Consider the following 15,376-nt stretch of genomic DNA (forward strand, 5'->3'; position numbering starts at 1 on the left):
GCCAACAAAACGCAGAGCAGAACATCGGATACCGGGGTGCCAGGAGAGCGGCTTCGCTCTCCAACCCCAGCCAAGAAGAAAATTCAAGAGACCATCCGCTCCAATTGCATTTGTTGCTGAACGCCGAGCAGAAGACAAAAAGGAAATCCTGGTAACATTGTTATCCCATGACGCGCAAGAGCAAGAAAAGGCAAGTGTCGAGCAACGTAGGTACACGAGAAATAGATGGTATACGCTCGTCGAACAAAAGGACATGTCAGGCCGAGTGGTGTGCGTTTCTTCCTTTCTTTCTTGCCGGTGGCGACTTGATTGCTGGGCGACAGCCGCAGCGGCGCGACGAAACGAGCGTTTCGCGCCAGGCACGGTGGCAAACGATTACTATCGATTGTCGCCTAAGAAGTCAAGTCAGCGTAACTGATTTGACTTTCGTATTCTCACGAGTGAGACGGAGAGGTCATCAGCTACTGTGTGATCTGAGGAGAAGCTGCCGTTCTGTTAGTGCCAACCTCACAGTATTGCGTTGACGGGGTACTCACTCTATCCACGTGATCGGACTGATCAGCAGACAGTAGCTTCGGACTCTCTTTGCCCGCCGCACCCGTTTCCGTGTAACCGCGATTATCCAGTTGCGGTCGGCGTGGCGTACCTCTGGGTGTGCCCTGCTGCGCTCCGTCTTGCTGTTGCTCTTTCTCGTTGTTGTTATTGCCGCCGTACTCATCCTTCTCATTCTGCGAAAGAGCCATTCGCTGCCTGTCCTGTTCAAGCAGTGCTCCCCCAAGGGTTGCACAGCGGAGGATCGTTTGGATGAGCTGATTCTGCTTGAGCGGTTTCGAAAGGTAGTCCTACAAGTCATTAGCTCTATGAGCGGATCGGTCTTCGCAAAGAACAGTAACTTACGTCCATCTGGGCTTGCAGGCACTTCTCCCTGTCACCAACCATTGCATGCGCCGTAAGCGCAATAACAGGAGTCGGGGTTAGATGGTGCTCGCGCTCATACTCTCTGATCTTAGCCGTGGCCTCAAAGCCTCCCATCACCGGCATTTGCACGTCCATCAATACAACGTCGTACTTGGTTTTCTTGATCTGTTCAAACGCCTCCAAACCGTTGTTGGCAACGGTGACGTTGTGATGGTACTTCTGCAAGATCTTGACAGCCAAACGTTGGTTGACGGCGTTATCTTCCGCAAGAAGAATGTTGAAAGACTTGGACTGGTTCGAAATGAGGGGTGCGGCGCGGCCGTCGAGCGCTGGAATTAATGCATTGCCCAAGTCAATGGGAAGGCAAGGCGTGGTGATGAAGCTCGAAATGCCGTCTTCCAAAGCAGATTTTAAGCTGATCGCGACACGGGGCGTGACCATGACCAGTGGAATGTACTTGAATCTTTCCTCGCCACGAAGCTTCCGCGCGGTCAAGTTGCAGTCAACGATGACACAGTCATATGCATGCTTGCCAGGGCTTGGAATTTCCGACAGAGGGGTGTTCTCGTCGGTGTGAATGACGTGTGGACGAAGATCCAAGGCTTTGAGATGGTTGACAATCTCCTCGCCGTATCCAGTCTTTCCTTGGTCGATGAAAAGTACAGTGTGCTTGCTGTACGGCGAAAGTTGAGGCTGGATGGCGCTGATGTCTGGATTGCCGAGCCTCACCTTGCAGGTGAAGTAGAAAGTACTGCCGCAGCCAAACTCGGACTCAACCCACATCTTTCCACCCATGAGAGTGACGAGTCGCTTGGAAATGGATAGACCAAGACCCGTACCACCGAACTTTCTCGTTGTGGAGCCATCGGCTTGCTGGAAAGTGTCGAAAATTAGGTTGAGCTTGTCGCCGTGAATACCAATTCCAGTGTCGGAAACAGCGAACTTGAAGATGTATTGGTCGGGTTTGCAGTCGATCTGGGGGGCCATCGAGATGGCGACCTTGACCTCGCCATGCTCAGTGAACTTGATTGCGTTGCCGACAAGGTTGAGAATAATCTGTCTGAGCCTGAAAGAATCGCCAATAACGTAGTCAGGAACAGAGCTGTCGACCTGATACGCGAGATTGAGTCTTCTTTCATTGGCCCTGGACGAAAGCGACTTGAGAGCGTTGAAGATGGTACCGCGCAGAGAAAACGGAATTTCTTCCATAACCATGCGGTTCGCTTCAATCTTGGAAATATCCAGGATATCATCGATAATAGTCAGAAGCTGACCGGCAAGGTTGTGAACGATCGTGAGCATCTCACGTTGTGAGTGCGTGAGATCCGTATCGAGCGTCAACTGCGTCATGCCGATGATACCGTTCATTGGCGTCCGGATCTCGTGGGACATGTTCGCTAGGAATTCGGACTTGGTCTTATTGGCCAGTTCTGCGGCCTCCCTTGCCGCCGTGTTCCTTTGGATACTCTCTCTCAAGCTGGAAACCATTTTGTTGATCTTTCGCTTGAGCTCGTCCATTTCACCGGCGGCTTCAACGGTGATTTGGGTGAATTTTCCATCCGTGGCGGCCTGTGTAATGTCCCCGAAGGCCCTCACTTGGGAAGTCAAGTTCTGGGCCATGGTGTTGACGTCTGCCGTGATTTCCTTCCAGCGCCCAGTAATTCCTTCAACCTCAGCTTGACCGCCCATCTTGCCGTCGACTCCGACATCCCTTGCGACACGCTTGACTGCAAGAGACCACTCGTCCAGTCGAGCAACCATGTCGTTGATGGTGTCCTTGAGCAACCGGATTTCTCCTTCTGCATCGACATGCACACGGCGTGTCAAGTCTCCGCGAGAAAGGGCGCTTGTGACATCCGAGATACTGCGCACTTGGAGTGTCAAGTTCTGCGCCATGGTGTTGACATTGTCGGTCAAATCCTTCCATTTGCCCTCGACATTCTCCACTTCGGCTTGGCCTCCAAGTTTTCCTTCGGTTCCGACCTCCCTGGCGACCTTGCTGACTTGGTATGCGAAATCGTTCAAACGGTCCACCATGGTGTTGATGGTAATCTTCAGCGCCAAGATTTCTCCTCTGACTTCGGCCTTGATCTTCTTACTCAGATCACCACGAGCAACCGCAGTTGTGACTTCTGCGATCTCTCTGACCTGTGTTGTAAGATTGTCGGCCATACCGTTGACGTTTTCCGTCAGGTCTTTCCAGGTGCCTTCAACACCATGTACTCTGGCCTGTCCGCCGAGTCGACCTTCCGTACCGACTTCTCTGGCAATCTTCGTGACTTCATGCGCAAATTGCTGCAGTTGGTCGACCATGGAGTTGATCGTGTTTTTCAGTTCTGCAATCTCGCCCTTGCACTCTGCCGAAACCTTACGCGTGAGGTTACCCTGAGCGACAGCCGTTGTAACTTGGGCTATGTCGCGCACTTGCGTTGTGAGATTCAAGGCCATGGCGTTCACGTTGATCGTGAGGTCGTTCCACATGCCCTGGACGCCTTCTATCCTTGCCTGCCCGCCGAGAATACCTTCTACACCGACATCGCGAGCGACTCTTGTGACTTCTGACGCGAAAGAACGGAGTTGGTCCACCATGGTGTTGATCGTTTCCTGGAGTTGTAAGATCTCTCCTCTCGCAGGACGTTCGATCTTGCGACTGAGATCACCGTGGGCGACAGCTGTTGTAACGACCGCGATTTCTCGCACCTGTTCCGTGAGATTCCGTGCCATGTCGTTGACTGAGAAGGGTTAGCAGCGATTCCATTTGCCCGAGAAGATTGATGCCTACCGCTGTTGGTCAACTCCGCCCAAATGCCATCGACGCCGGTCAGGACAGCCTGGCCACCGAGGCGGCCCTCGGTGCCGACCTCCTTGGCCAGATTTGTGACCTGACTGGCGAAGTCCTGAAGCTGGTCCACCATAGTGTTGATGGTGCGCTTGAAAGTCGTAATTTCGGGGTCCATCTCCTTGGCGTGAATCAAAACCTTTTTGCTGAGATCACCATGTGCGACGGCCGTGACAATGCTACCAATTTCTCGAAGGGCCTTCTGGAAGGCCAGATTTGCCTGCTGATGTTTCTGCAGCTCTCGCTTGAGAGCTCCAATGTCCTCGATGCCATGGCCGAAGGCCTTGTCCTGGTCCCGGAGCTGCCGGGTAACCTCGGCGCTGAGGCTGTCTATGTGCTCTCGCTGGCTCTGGATCTGCTCGGCCTGCTTGTTCAGGTGGTCGCGCAGGTAAGCGAGTTGGTCCTCGGTCAGCTGCGCCGCGGGCACCGCCCGCTCGCCAGGCGTCTCTTTCTCCTTCAGCCAGTTTGTAACCCATGAGGCCTGCCTGTCTCGACCGGCAATCGCGCGGTTCTGGGGCGTCTGCAGCTGGTGGTTTTCGCCGGGGAAGGGGGAGTGCAGGTTGGGCTCGCCGGGAGTGATGGGGAAGGTGTTGTTGTCGACCGTCCGGGCTTTCGCCTCGAGGTACTGGACGCGCGACGACAGGGCGGCGAGCTCGCGCTCGAGCGCCCGCTTCGTCTCACTGTCGGGGCCCGGGAGCGTCAACGAAGCGGCCTTCCCACCGTTGGCCGCAACCTGGCCAGGGAAGGACCTGTCGACCTGGGGATCATGCTGCTTCGCGAGGTTCGACAGGATAGCGACGAGCGCTGAGGCGGTCTCGTCGTGAGACATCGTTGTGACGCACGTCTACAGCGTGGTTCTCGCACCGTGCATTGGGCCAAAAAGTCGCTGTGAAGTGTGGTGCTGGTCCGCGGACTGGGGGCGTGTGAGGCTGCTCGTACGACGGCGGGGAGCGCGGGCTTGGGGACAGATGGGACGGGTGGCAAGGCGGTGCAGGAGGACACCGCTGGATGGAGGCGGAAGAGGATGCGGAAGAAGCAAAACAGCCCTGGCCCAAGGGTGAGGGAACTTCGCAACGGCGCAGCGCACGAAAAAAGGAGCGTGGTGGAGAGGCAGTCGCAATGCAGAACGCTCCGTCTGCCTCGATGGGCGCCAGCCCAGAGCCTATCTTAGCGAATCGAGAGCCCCGGCCGACAGGGGGCTAGCGACAAAGGTTCAACGCCGCCGCGCTGGCTTGGGCCAATTTCTGACGTAGTGAGCACGCCGCCCGGCGACACGGGGGACGTGCGCAGGCGCGGGCGGGCGTGCTGGCGGACAGCGACAAAGGGAAGCGTGGCGAGGCGGCGGACGCGTGCCAGGAAGGCCTCGACATGCGCGCCTCGTGGCCGTCAGTCCAGGGCCCGCGATCTGAGGGGAGGGGGGGCTCGCTCGCGCGGGCGCGGGCGAAATGGTGCTGCGCTGCAGTGGCGCGCCGGCGCTGCGAGCCGTACGTACAGGGCTGGCAGTTAAGTGGAAACAACGCTCCGCGCCGCCGATGATGCCCGCCGCGGTGAGCCCCTTTCTGGAGTCGCAGTCGCGCAGCACCTATCGTCGATGCCGCAGCCGCCTGTGTAACAACGACCGGCTTGAACGCCGCGCCGCCCACACCTTCCGAGCAGCTCACAGACACACCAGTCGAGGCGGGCACCCAAGGGCCGCCAATGACTCGGCGCGGGTGCTGGCAGGCGGGCATGGGAATACGAGCACGCGGCGAGCCCGGCACTGATTCGCTGGCGGGCCCCGAGCGTTGCGCGTGCGCGCGCTCGACGCCCGCTCGCGTCGCCGCCGCAGCGGAGGACGCACGAGACGCAGCCAAGGTGCGGTGTTTGCGACGACGTGCTGTGCTGCTCCACCTCGCGCTCGGTAGACACGAGTCTGCACTGCTCGTTTCAGGCGCTGGCGCGCAGCTTAAGCTCGCCGATCGCAGCACCCCGACGGGTTAGCTCTCAGCATTGCTGCCTATGCGACACGGTTTCAGGGTCTTGCGCCCGCCCGCTAATGCTGCCTGGCGTCGCCTCGCAGGTTGGGCGCCGGAAGCCACACGTGCGCGGGCGGGCTCAATTTCTACCTCAGCGCGACATGCCCACACGACGGTGAGGAGATCTGCCTGCCAATCTCACCGCACCCAGTCTCAACCGCGAGCGAAGATCAAATCCCACCACAATCTCGGCCCGAATCGGCGTCTGACCCTGCGTCCCAAAGCTGAGCCGACTGCGCCTGCACACGTCTGTGGGGTGGCGCGGGTGGGTTCCCAAATCCAGGGAAAATTCGAAAGCCGGCACCACCCGCCAGATAGCCGCCTGCCGTGGGTCGCGAATGCGGCGCTGCAACGTCGCCGTGGACGCGCTGCCGGAGCCCGCCCGTACGACGCGCTACGCTGTGCTCGGAAATAAACAATCTCTCGCCGTCGCCCTGGGCTGCCAGGATAATTCTCGGTGTCGCCCTCTCAGTCATTACTGAAAAAGATCGATCCGGGGAGCTAGGACCATGACCACGTAGATCCGGCAGGTGACCTCCGGAACGGGCCCTCTTGCAGCAGCCGCTGCGTAGCGCCGCGGCGGCCTGTCGCCACGCCTCCATCGCGCGCCATGTGAAAACGGTGAGGACGCCGTCGATGGCCGGTGAGCACGACAGCCACCAATCTGCTGCGAGAAGTCGCCCGCTCCATGTCCCTGCTAGCTGCCCACCGCCCGTTGCAAGGGAGTCAAGTGGGGGCAAAGGGTCTTATGCCGGCCATGCGGATTGGCGGATGGAGGAATGATCACTCCAGCACTCCAGCACCAGGCCACCGCCAAGCCGAATGGATGCTTGATCAACGGGCAGCCCGTGGTCTTGCCACGACAGGTCTCGGAAGTCCGATTGCAAAACCGCGGGCGGTTCTTTACTTAGTGTTTCCGGTCGGTCCACGACCGTAGCTCCCATTGGAGCGTATATTAGCTATAGTACGCGGGGGGTATAGATGCTTCTTCCTTCTCCGATGTGCTTTCGCTAGCGACGGCGACCGAGCTTCATCGCCACAAGAGCCTCATCTTTTCATTTCCTCACTTTCTTGGCGTGCTTCACGAGATTCTCAATGACACCCTCGAATGCCTCCTTGTCTCCGACAGCGCTTTCTTTGCGCTTGACCCAGTAGTCCAAGACCTCGTTCGCTCGTCTCTGCAGTTCTTGAAGCCTCTTGACGTGCGCCTCGAGCTCCTCGGCTGTGAAATTTTGGAGTGCCGCATCCGTAGTGGAGCAGAGCATGGTGACGGCTGTGATGTCGAACTCCGGTGGAGGAGGCGGTCCGCGCCTTTTCCGCTCCGTCTTCGACGAAGACGAGTTGACCGACGTCGACGAATCGTTGCCCTCTTTCTTTAGCCGGGACACAGTGCCATTTGCGCGCTCATCAGACGACACTCGTGGAGAACGCTCCCCCGGAATGTTGACGGAGGGCAACACCAACTTCTTCTGTTTGCTGGCAGGGAGGATTTCATCGAGATCGACTGGCACTCCTAGAGAAACGAGGAACAGCCGCCTAATGCGGGAGCGAACCCAGTTCGGAGGTTGAAGCGGCGGCGGGGCTACTAATTGAGCCCATAAAGACAAGCTCCTCTCCGATAGTAGGGAAGGGTTGACCTCTTGCTCTATGGTTGGGCGGTCGACGAACGAAGGCTCGAACACCTTGTCCACCAAAGGCTGGCTGGCACTCACAATGTCGGCCAGGCTGCCGAGGTCATCGAAGCTGGGAATTGGCTGGTGCGACATAGGCGTCAGCGATTCTTTGCATGTTCTCATCGACTCGCAGATTTCTCGACTTAAAACCTCGTTTATGAATAAATTCTCGTTACTTACAAGTGAAGGTAGGGGGTCGGGTACAGGAGGCAGAGGGGCAGACTCTTCAAAAGTATTGGCGGTTTCATCTTCCGCGTTCTGGAAGCCATCATCGAAATCACCAAAATCGTCTCCGAAGTCCTCCTCCCCGCCCTCCTCAAAGTCGTCAAAGTCATCGCCGAATTCATGATTGTCATCCGCAGGTGTTGTTTCTTGAGCTGGATCCGAAACTTGCGGCATTCCGATATCCTCCTCCGGTTTGTCATCGTCGGCGGTGGTGGTAGCGGCGGGAACGTCGTCTACGTGGTCCGATCTATCAGAGGCAGTTGGCGATCCTTATCCCGTCAATGGTTCGTTGACGAAACCAGAAAACAAAAATCTGGCAACTTACCTTTGGGCGGTTCTGGAGCCTTGAGGATGAGATCAGGGACGGCGTCGGCCTGGTGGCTTTCGTATGCGACAGTACCGGGAACCTCGCCGTAGCTCGGCTCATCATCCACCTTTTCGACGACCGTCTTAGGAATGGGTGTGCCGCCGGGGGACAGCGGAGTGGTAGGCCGGTCTGATGCGCTCAGCCTAGACGTGCTTCTGCTGCGACCACCCTCTGGAACAATCTCCACCTCATCCGGCACTGCATCCTGCATCCTCATCTTATATGCCGGCGTGCCCGGGACCTCTCCATAGCTGGGCTGATCATCAATCTTTTCCACGCGGGTCAAGGGCACAGGTGAGGCTGCTGAGGACCGGTCTGCGGTCGACTTGTGGCCCTCCGAGGCATCAGAGAAATGGTCCTCTCCTTCTGAAGACTCTGGGAATTGCGTCAGCCGGTGAAAGGCGTGAAAGGAAGGAAGCGCAGGAACGAGGGAGGTGCATGATTTGAGGGGGTTGAATGGACTGAGGTGTGCAAAAGAAGCTGTGGGTGGGATAGCGAGACAGGGAAATTTGTTCCGACACCATATCCGCAGTGACTACTTGAATCGAATGCGCGAGCAGCGAGTGCGATGTGCCGATGCATGCTGCGAGGAGCTCATGGAAAGGGCGGGGACTGACCTAGCTCATGTGCACCAGCATCCTGCAGCTCCACGCTCTTCCGTGGAGGTTCCAGCTCCGACATGATGAAGGGGCGTTAGACGTGTCGTAGGTAGCGGTTTGGACCAACGAGGCTCGTTGGATTTGAAGAGGGAATAGAGCTGAGGCTTGAGGAGTTGGATGGCCGACGTATGTGTACTGATCAGCCTGGCCGCGGTAGTTTGGGGCAGTGATCGCCCGCCCGCCGGTATGGATTAAGTCTCGATCCGTGCAGGGGCTGTTGTCAGCTCTGGCCCGACCAAAACACGCTCCAGCACGGAAGCTGCGTCGAGCAGCACCTCAAGCGCCAGCGCCTGCCCCAATTCCACCACACCCGCCCACTGCGCGTTTTTGTCTCGCGCACCTGCCGCGTCGCCGCTCGTCGCCGGAGCATTCGCCTCTTCACGTCCCGCCCCGCGTGGTTTCGTCACGCCGAAACCGCGAGCGCGCAATTCCCTCCACCATCTCGCTTGATTAGCCATCCAGCCTAACATGTCCAACGACGCCTCCAAGGACGCGCCGAAGTTCAGCTTCGGCGGCGCCAGTTCGGGATCCATCTTCGGAGGAGCAAACACCAACACCTCCAGCGGCAGCGTGTTCGGAAACAGCACGGGTAACAAACCTGGTGCCAGCGGTGGCCTCTTTGGCGCGAGCGCCGGCCAAGGCTCATCCGGCACGACGGGCAGCTCAGGAACCAGCTTGTTTGGCGGCGCACCGGCCGCCTCCGGCGCATCCCAGCCATCACTCTTTGGTGGAGCTGCTGCTGGTGGTGGCAGTGGCAGCGGTACCAGCAGTGGCACCGGCCTATTTGGCGGTGGGAGCAGCTCTCCATTCAAGACTGGCACCACCACACCTGGCCCTGGTCCTTCTACTACCCCCGCAAAGCCCTCGTTCTCCTTTGCCGGTTCGACAACTCCGGCTGGCCCACCTCCTGCAAGCTCCACTGGGGGCTTTTCCTTCAACAACCAAACCTCTGCACCGTCTGCTTCCGGTACTACTTCGACGTCCAGCCCTTTCTCACTCGGTGGAGGCAGCAGCGCCGCCAGCAAGCCTTCAGGTGGCTTGTTTGGTGGCCTTGGAGGTTCGGCGAGCAGCGGTACCCAATCCACTCCAGCCACAGCCGCACCCAGTGCTTCGACGCCGGCACAGAACCAAACCGGCGGAGGTCTGTTCAACATGGGAGGGTCTACGGGCAATAAACCTGCGTTCAACATTGGTGGCGCTCCGTCCTCTTCCCAGCCGGCACAGTCTCAAGATGCAGCCAAGCCGGCAGGTTCTGCTTTGTTCAGCCTGGGTTCCTCGACTGGCAACAAGCCCTCCTCGCCCTTTACTCTCGGTGGAGCTTCTTCGGGTCAACCTACGTCTGGGACGCCGGCAGCCTCTTCTCCATTCACCTTAGGTGGTGGTGGCTCTCAGCCTGCAAGCTCAGCATCTGCGGCAGCGACCACTTCGACCGCTTCCGACAAGCCGAGTATTTTCAGCCCTGGTGCTACTGCGCCCGCTACCGGTGGCCTCTTTGGCGGCGGCGCCAAGGACAGCAACAAAGAAACATCTTCCGCTGGCGCAGCCGCACCTCAGACTCCTGCTACCTCCGGTGGATTTAGCATGTTCAACAAGCCTACCGAGACACCTGCTTCTACAGGCGCTAGTCAGGCGACACCAGCTGCACCGACTCCTGCAGCCTCGAGCGCCTTCAAGTTAGGCGGCACTGTACCAGCTCAGAGCTCTGGCACCTCACAATCTTCGACCACGGCGACTGCCGCTCCCACTTTCAGCCTGGGTTCCACCACGGGCCAACCCTCAAGCACCTCTACTACACAGGCCGCGACCACGACTACCTCTGCGGCAGCCTCTACCCCAGCCCCTGCTGCGGCAGGAAATGCCAATCTGGGGGCATCTACCATTGGCCAGCCGCCAAGTGCTCAGTCTCGTCTCAAGAACAAGTCTATGGATGAGATCATCACGCGCTGGGCAACTGACCTCTCAAAGTATCAGAAGAGCTTCCAGGGCCAGGCGAAGCAAGTTGCGGAATGGGACCGCATGCTTGTGGAAAACAGTGATAAGATTTCCAAACTCTACAGCAAGACTTTCCAAGCCCGCAAGGACACTGAAGAGGTGGAGCGGCAGCTAACGGCTGTTGAGAATGATCAGGCTGAGCTGTCCAGGTGGTTGGACAATTACGAGAAGGAGGTCGATGATTTGATGGACAAGATGGTTGGTGGTCAGGACGGTCTTCAGGGACCGGATCAAGAGAGGGAGAGAACGTAAGTTTGCCCTCCTTTAACCCTACTCTTTCCTATCAGGCGGGCGCAAATAGGCCCGATGATGGCTAGCCCAACTAGGCATTCGTGCATCCTTCCAAAGTTGGCACCTGGCGATCTTTGAACCTTTTTGCTTACATTATCATAGGTACAAGCTTGCGGAGAAGCTCTCTGATCGTCTGAATGACCTGAACAAGGACTTGTCCGATATGATTGAGGAGATCAACAGCGTCTCTGCAACGCTCAGCAAGACAGACAAGCCTGACGACCCGGTATGCGGAAAATCTCTTGAACCCAAAATGAAGGTCTACTGACGCAATTTGGAATAGCTTTCTCAGGTTGTCCGCGTCCTCAACAACCATCTCTCGCAGCTCCAGGCCATCGACTCTGGCGCTGCCGAGCTCCATGAAAAGGTTACCAAGGCACAGAAGGAGGCCCAGAGTTACCGAGTCAATGGTCAAGCTCTCCTTGGCAATGACGCTGCTGACGACTTCTATCGGTCTTTCATGGGCCGCCGTTGAAAGACGAGGAGCGATCCGGCGTCTCATTGTTGTTGGAAGGAAAGCGGTTGGTAATCGTGGTGAAGGGGAGGAACTTTTGACTCATTATTGAAGCCTTCGTCTACGGACAAGGCTTGCTGGCGTTCAAGGGACACAGGTTCTAACGGCATGCAACTTCGGTTCACACTTGGCACCAGTCAGCAAAATGGAAGTAGGACTGTAGGATAAAAAAGGAAATCAGGGAATGAACAAGCAGTCCCCCCGGAGAAGAAAAAAAAAGAGGAGCGATGCAACTTCTGCTAAGGTGACCCTTGACGGAATAAAGAACAAGCTTTGTTGTCCGGGGTTTTCGGTTTGTTCCGAGCACCAACAGGAAGCCAGAGAAGCATCGTGATTCGGAGCAAAACAGACTCAAACACAGCTGAAGCAGGCCTCGCTGGAAAATGGTCCGGCGCCGAGTCAGCCACGTGCATGCATACGCACCAACGCGTCACGCGTCACAGGCTGCTGGCATTGCCCGCCTGCTTGACTACCCTCTATCGAAGGCTTTGTGCGCTATTTCTGGCTCGCCCATGCTAGCCACATTCGCCATTCGGCCGCTATCATCATGACATGGGTGATGGGACGCAGACGGCGGGCATCACGGATGCAAGACGACGGCTTCTATCACGCACGTGGTCGGCGAAGGATGGAGCACCACGCATGAGAGGCCGGATGCATTTGTCAAGGCTCCTGCCGATAGCCTCAGCTAGTTTTTTGCACGCGTATATCGCGTATCCCACTATGGCCATCCGGGCTATCCGTTCCGCCCAGCAGCGAGAGTATCGCACTCCCATCGCCCTCGCAGTCGGCACGGCAGCCCGTCTTCCCCCCGGCGGGCCGGCCCCACCAACTTGCTCCTTCACCCACGCAAGTGCGCTTCTGGCGGGCTTTGTCATGCACGTCCTGTGCCCTGGGCGGCGATCGTGAACGAGTCGTCGGCTTGCATTTCCTGACTCCGGCTGCCTTGGCCTTTTTCCCGGCCCCCCCGGTCGAAATTCCTGTTGTCGTTAAAGTCATCAGGCATGAAGAGGAGGGGCATACGGCCAAGCGCGAGCGGCTCGGAAAAAGCAAAGACAGACGAAGGAGAAAAGCAGCCCAGCCATTTAGCACGCACACACACGTAGTCTGGTGCTGTGCTCCACCAACCGGGCTTCCCCGGGCGCTTCCCAAAACGCGCTGGGCGGCCGGGCCTCGGGCGGGGCGGAGATTTCCATGAGGGGAGGCAAGAAAAGAGAAGGATGGTTATGCGCAACGATGGAACGGGGAATACGGGACGATGAGCTGATGATTTACCGAGAGTCCATTATTCTATTTACAGGTATCACGACATCTCTGGTGTGCTGTCCGCGTTGTTGGAAAGAGAGAGAAAAAATTTGCGGCTTCGCTGGCGCTGTGTGGTGTGTTGGCGATGAGGTTGTACTGTTGCCTGCTGCTTATTACAGGCCTCGGGGAGGATGCTTTATTGAGCGGAGAGGCTGAGCGTGGATTGAACAGGAATCATCTCCGTGGATGATTTTTCTTTTGTACACGTACCTACGTGGAGTGCAGGCTCGAAGTCTGGGGGAGAGCAAGCAAGGAGCCTGGGTTATCGAAGTGACAATAGTGGAGAGAAGTGAAGAAGAAAAGAGGGGGCTTGTTCAATGCCCGGCGATGGGGCAGCGAAAGAGACATTTGCTGTTCTGTTCCCTTGGCGGGTGGATGCTGGAGACCAGGGTGGCCATCATGAATGCAGAAGCGACCCGGCACTTTTTTTTCTGATGGGGCGCGGCATCCGCTGGATCAAATACCGTCCCCTGATCTCCATCCCGTCTTCTCGACTTCCCTCATGCACAGCAGATGCGGCGATGTGGGCAGCTCACTCCATGGTCCATCCCGGCTCGATGGCTTGCGCCGGCTGCGGACGCGGGCCGCAGCGCGATGGAGACTATGGAAGCCACGTTCTCCGTCGCGCGATGCAGAGTGGAGAACGGCGGTTTCAGACCTAGACCTCATCTCATCCAGGCGGTGGATGCCACCGGTCAAGCAAGAGGGTGGGTTTTTCTGGGAGGCGCGTTAGACGGGTGGTGGTAAGGAAGATATAGCATGACAGACAGGCACGTGTGAATTCAAACCTCGAACTAGCTGCATCGGTCCACAGGGCTGAGAGAGGAGGGGCCATTGACCAGCAAGCAATGCCTGCAAGCATCGGCTGAGCGTACATACATATGGCAAGCCTTGGCGGCGGCGGGTCTGCGAAGCTGCTGGTACTTCAACGGCTGATGATCAAGATGCAAATGGGGCCAGCAGAGATCTGCCAAGAAAAGCTTCGACTCTCCAGCGCAAGTGCTACACGGGCTGCTGTGTACATATTGGGCCGGAATGCATGAACTGCAAGATGGTGGTGAGGGAGGAAAGATGTGCGTGCATGCGCGACACTCGGGTTCGACCGCAGAGGCTCTCTGCGCGCAGCAGCCGCAAGAGACCCTGCGTCATCTCACTCTCGCCCACCACCACAGCCGCGATCGGCACGCCCGCCGTTTGCTGCAGTCTGACAGCTCAGCGACGCCGCCCCGCGAATCCTGCGGCAGAAGGCAAAAGGAATCCTGGGAGGCGCTTCTATAGGCGGCCGCCCGCCAATCGCCCGCGCGCGTCACGCCGCTTTCGAAACCCCCGGCGAATCTTCTTCAGCGCCCAGCGACCGGGTTACACAGGCGCGTTTCGGTCCTTCTGCAGGCGCCTCTTGCGAAGCCGGTTGCCCAGCTCAGCCAGCCACGGCCGCGCGCGCGACGGCCCTACGTAACTGCGCAGCTGCTCACATCGCACAAAAACACAACCTCAGCACCGCAAGATCGACGCCTGGTGCTTGCTGACCGTCAGTGATCTACGCATGACTTGTGCTCCCTCTCTGGCATCCAGCTGGCAGCGGGCGCTAGCTGGCTCCGCTTTTTTCCCTCCCGCCGGGCGACACGCAGCGTTCCACGCCAACACGAAGCGGAGTCCCGCTCGTCAGCTGCTCGTCCATCACTTTCTCACCTCAACCATCAGCGGCGCCGCCCGCGTGCCCACTCTCACCAACCGTGCCCACATGCCCTTGCCTCCATTTCGCCTTCGCCCTGACTTCGTGCCGCTAGCGCCGCGGTATCATGCGTTGGGATTCTTGCGTGGCGCCGCCTTGCGTGTGCCCTCAATGCCCGCCGTCTTCCTTTGGTTCGCTTAGAACCGCACGAAAGAGGAAAAGAAAATGGGCTCCCGGGCCGTGTTGCAATAACATGCTAAGCGAACCGCCGACGTAGGTAGCCACTCGTGTCCGTCCCGCCGCAGTCGCCGCGACATACATACCCCCGTCGTTTGACCGGTTGGGATCGGCAATCCCATGATCGGCGCAAAGAGCAGCACGTCCGAGGCAGGCACCGCAAGGCAGCAGATGGGCCAACCCCAGCTGACGACAGCAGAGACAGCCAAGCAGGCAGAGCCGTTGCTGCCGGCCGACTGCCTGTCTGTTCTGCCTTGTCGTTGCACCCTGCGCTCGGCCTGATTGGTTGCCACCCGCCGCAATGCTTTTGACCAGGAAAACCGCCGATGGTGATCCCCGACGACCTGCGCTGATCGTCAGCGCCTGTCCCAGTAGTGCTGGACAAAGCGAACAAGACGCTCCTCCGGACCTGTATCATGAGAGACCTTGTCCTGGCTAGTAGGCAAATCAACCAGCCACCTGCCATCCTCCTTCGCACATCTCCCTGTCGCGCCGCGGAGACAGGAGTCGAGTCAAGGGTTTTAAGTGCGTGGATTTATACGTTATGCGTCTGCATTCGTGGTTCGCCGGCCGTGGCGCTGCCGAAGATGAGGGGTGTGGTCGCAACCTTTCTTCCCCGGCCAACAGCAAGCTAGGACTGAAACAGGCATCCCTGAGCGATGAAACACA

General features: G+C 58.1%; 3 protein-coding genes across 3 annotated transcripts; 1 reads left to right on the forward strand and 2 right to left on the reverse strand.

Moving 5' to 3' along the window:
• Window positions 1-457: 457 nt before the first annotated feature.
• LTHEOB_7572 (Two-component histidine kinase) lies at window positions 458-4,586 on the reverse strand (the record flags this gene model as incomplete). The annotated part of the gene is made up of 4 exons (XM_035516953.1): window positions 458-484; window positions 537-842; window positions 898-3,650; window positions 3,701-4,586. 4 exons carry the CDS (start codon window positions 4,584-4,586, stop codon window positions 458-460), a joined length of 3,972 nt encoding a protein of 1,323 aa, XP_035371081.1.
• Window positions 4,587-6,827: 2,241 nt separating this feature from the next.
• On the reverse strand, window positions 6,828-8,718 carry LTHEOB_7573 (uncharacterized protein; the record flags this gene model as incomplete). The annotated part of the gene is made up of 4 exons (XM_035516954.1): window positions 6,828-7,526; window positions 7,626-7,903; window positions 7,996-8,412; window positions 8,655-8,718. The coding sequence occupies 4 exons, from the start codon at window positions 8,716-8,718 to the stop codon at window positions 6,828-6,830; spliced, it is 1,458 nt and encodes a 485-aa protein (XP_035371082.1).
• Window positions 8,719-9,164: 446 nt separating this feature from the next.
• On the forward strand, window positions 9,165-11,454 carry LTHEOB_7574 (Nucleoporin Nsp1-like protein; the record flags this gene model as incomplete). The annotated part of the gene is made up of 3 exons (XM_035516955.1): window positions 9,165-10,936; window positions 11,082-11,205; window positions 11,263-11,454. The coding sequence occupies 3 exons, from the start codon at window positions 9,165-9,167 to the stop codon at window positions 11,452-11,454; spliced, it is 2,088 nt and encodes a 695-aa protein (XP_035371083.1).
• Between the last annotated feature and the right edge of the window lie 3,922 nt (window positions 11,455-15,376).

This window comes from Lasiodiplodia theobromae (assembly GCF_012971845.1).
Source record: "Lasiodiplodia theobromae strain AM2As chromosome Unknown scaffold_23, whole genome shotgun sequence".
NCBI classification, from domain to species: domain Eukaryota; kingdom Fungi; phylum Ascomycota; class Dothideomycetes; order Botryosphaeriales; family Botryosphaeriaceae; genus Lasiodiplodia; species Lasiodiplodia theobromae.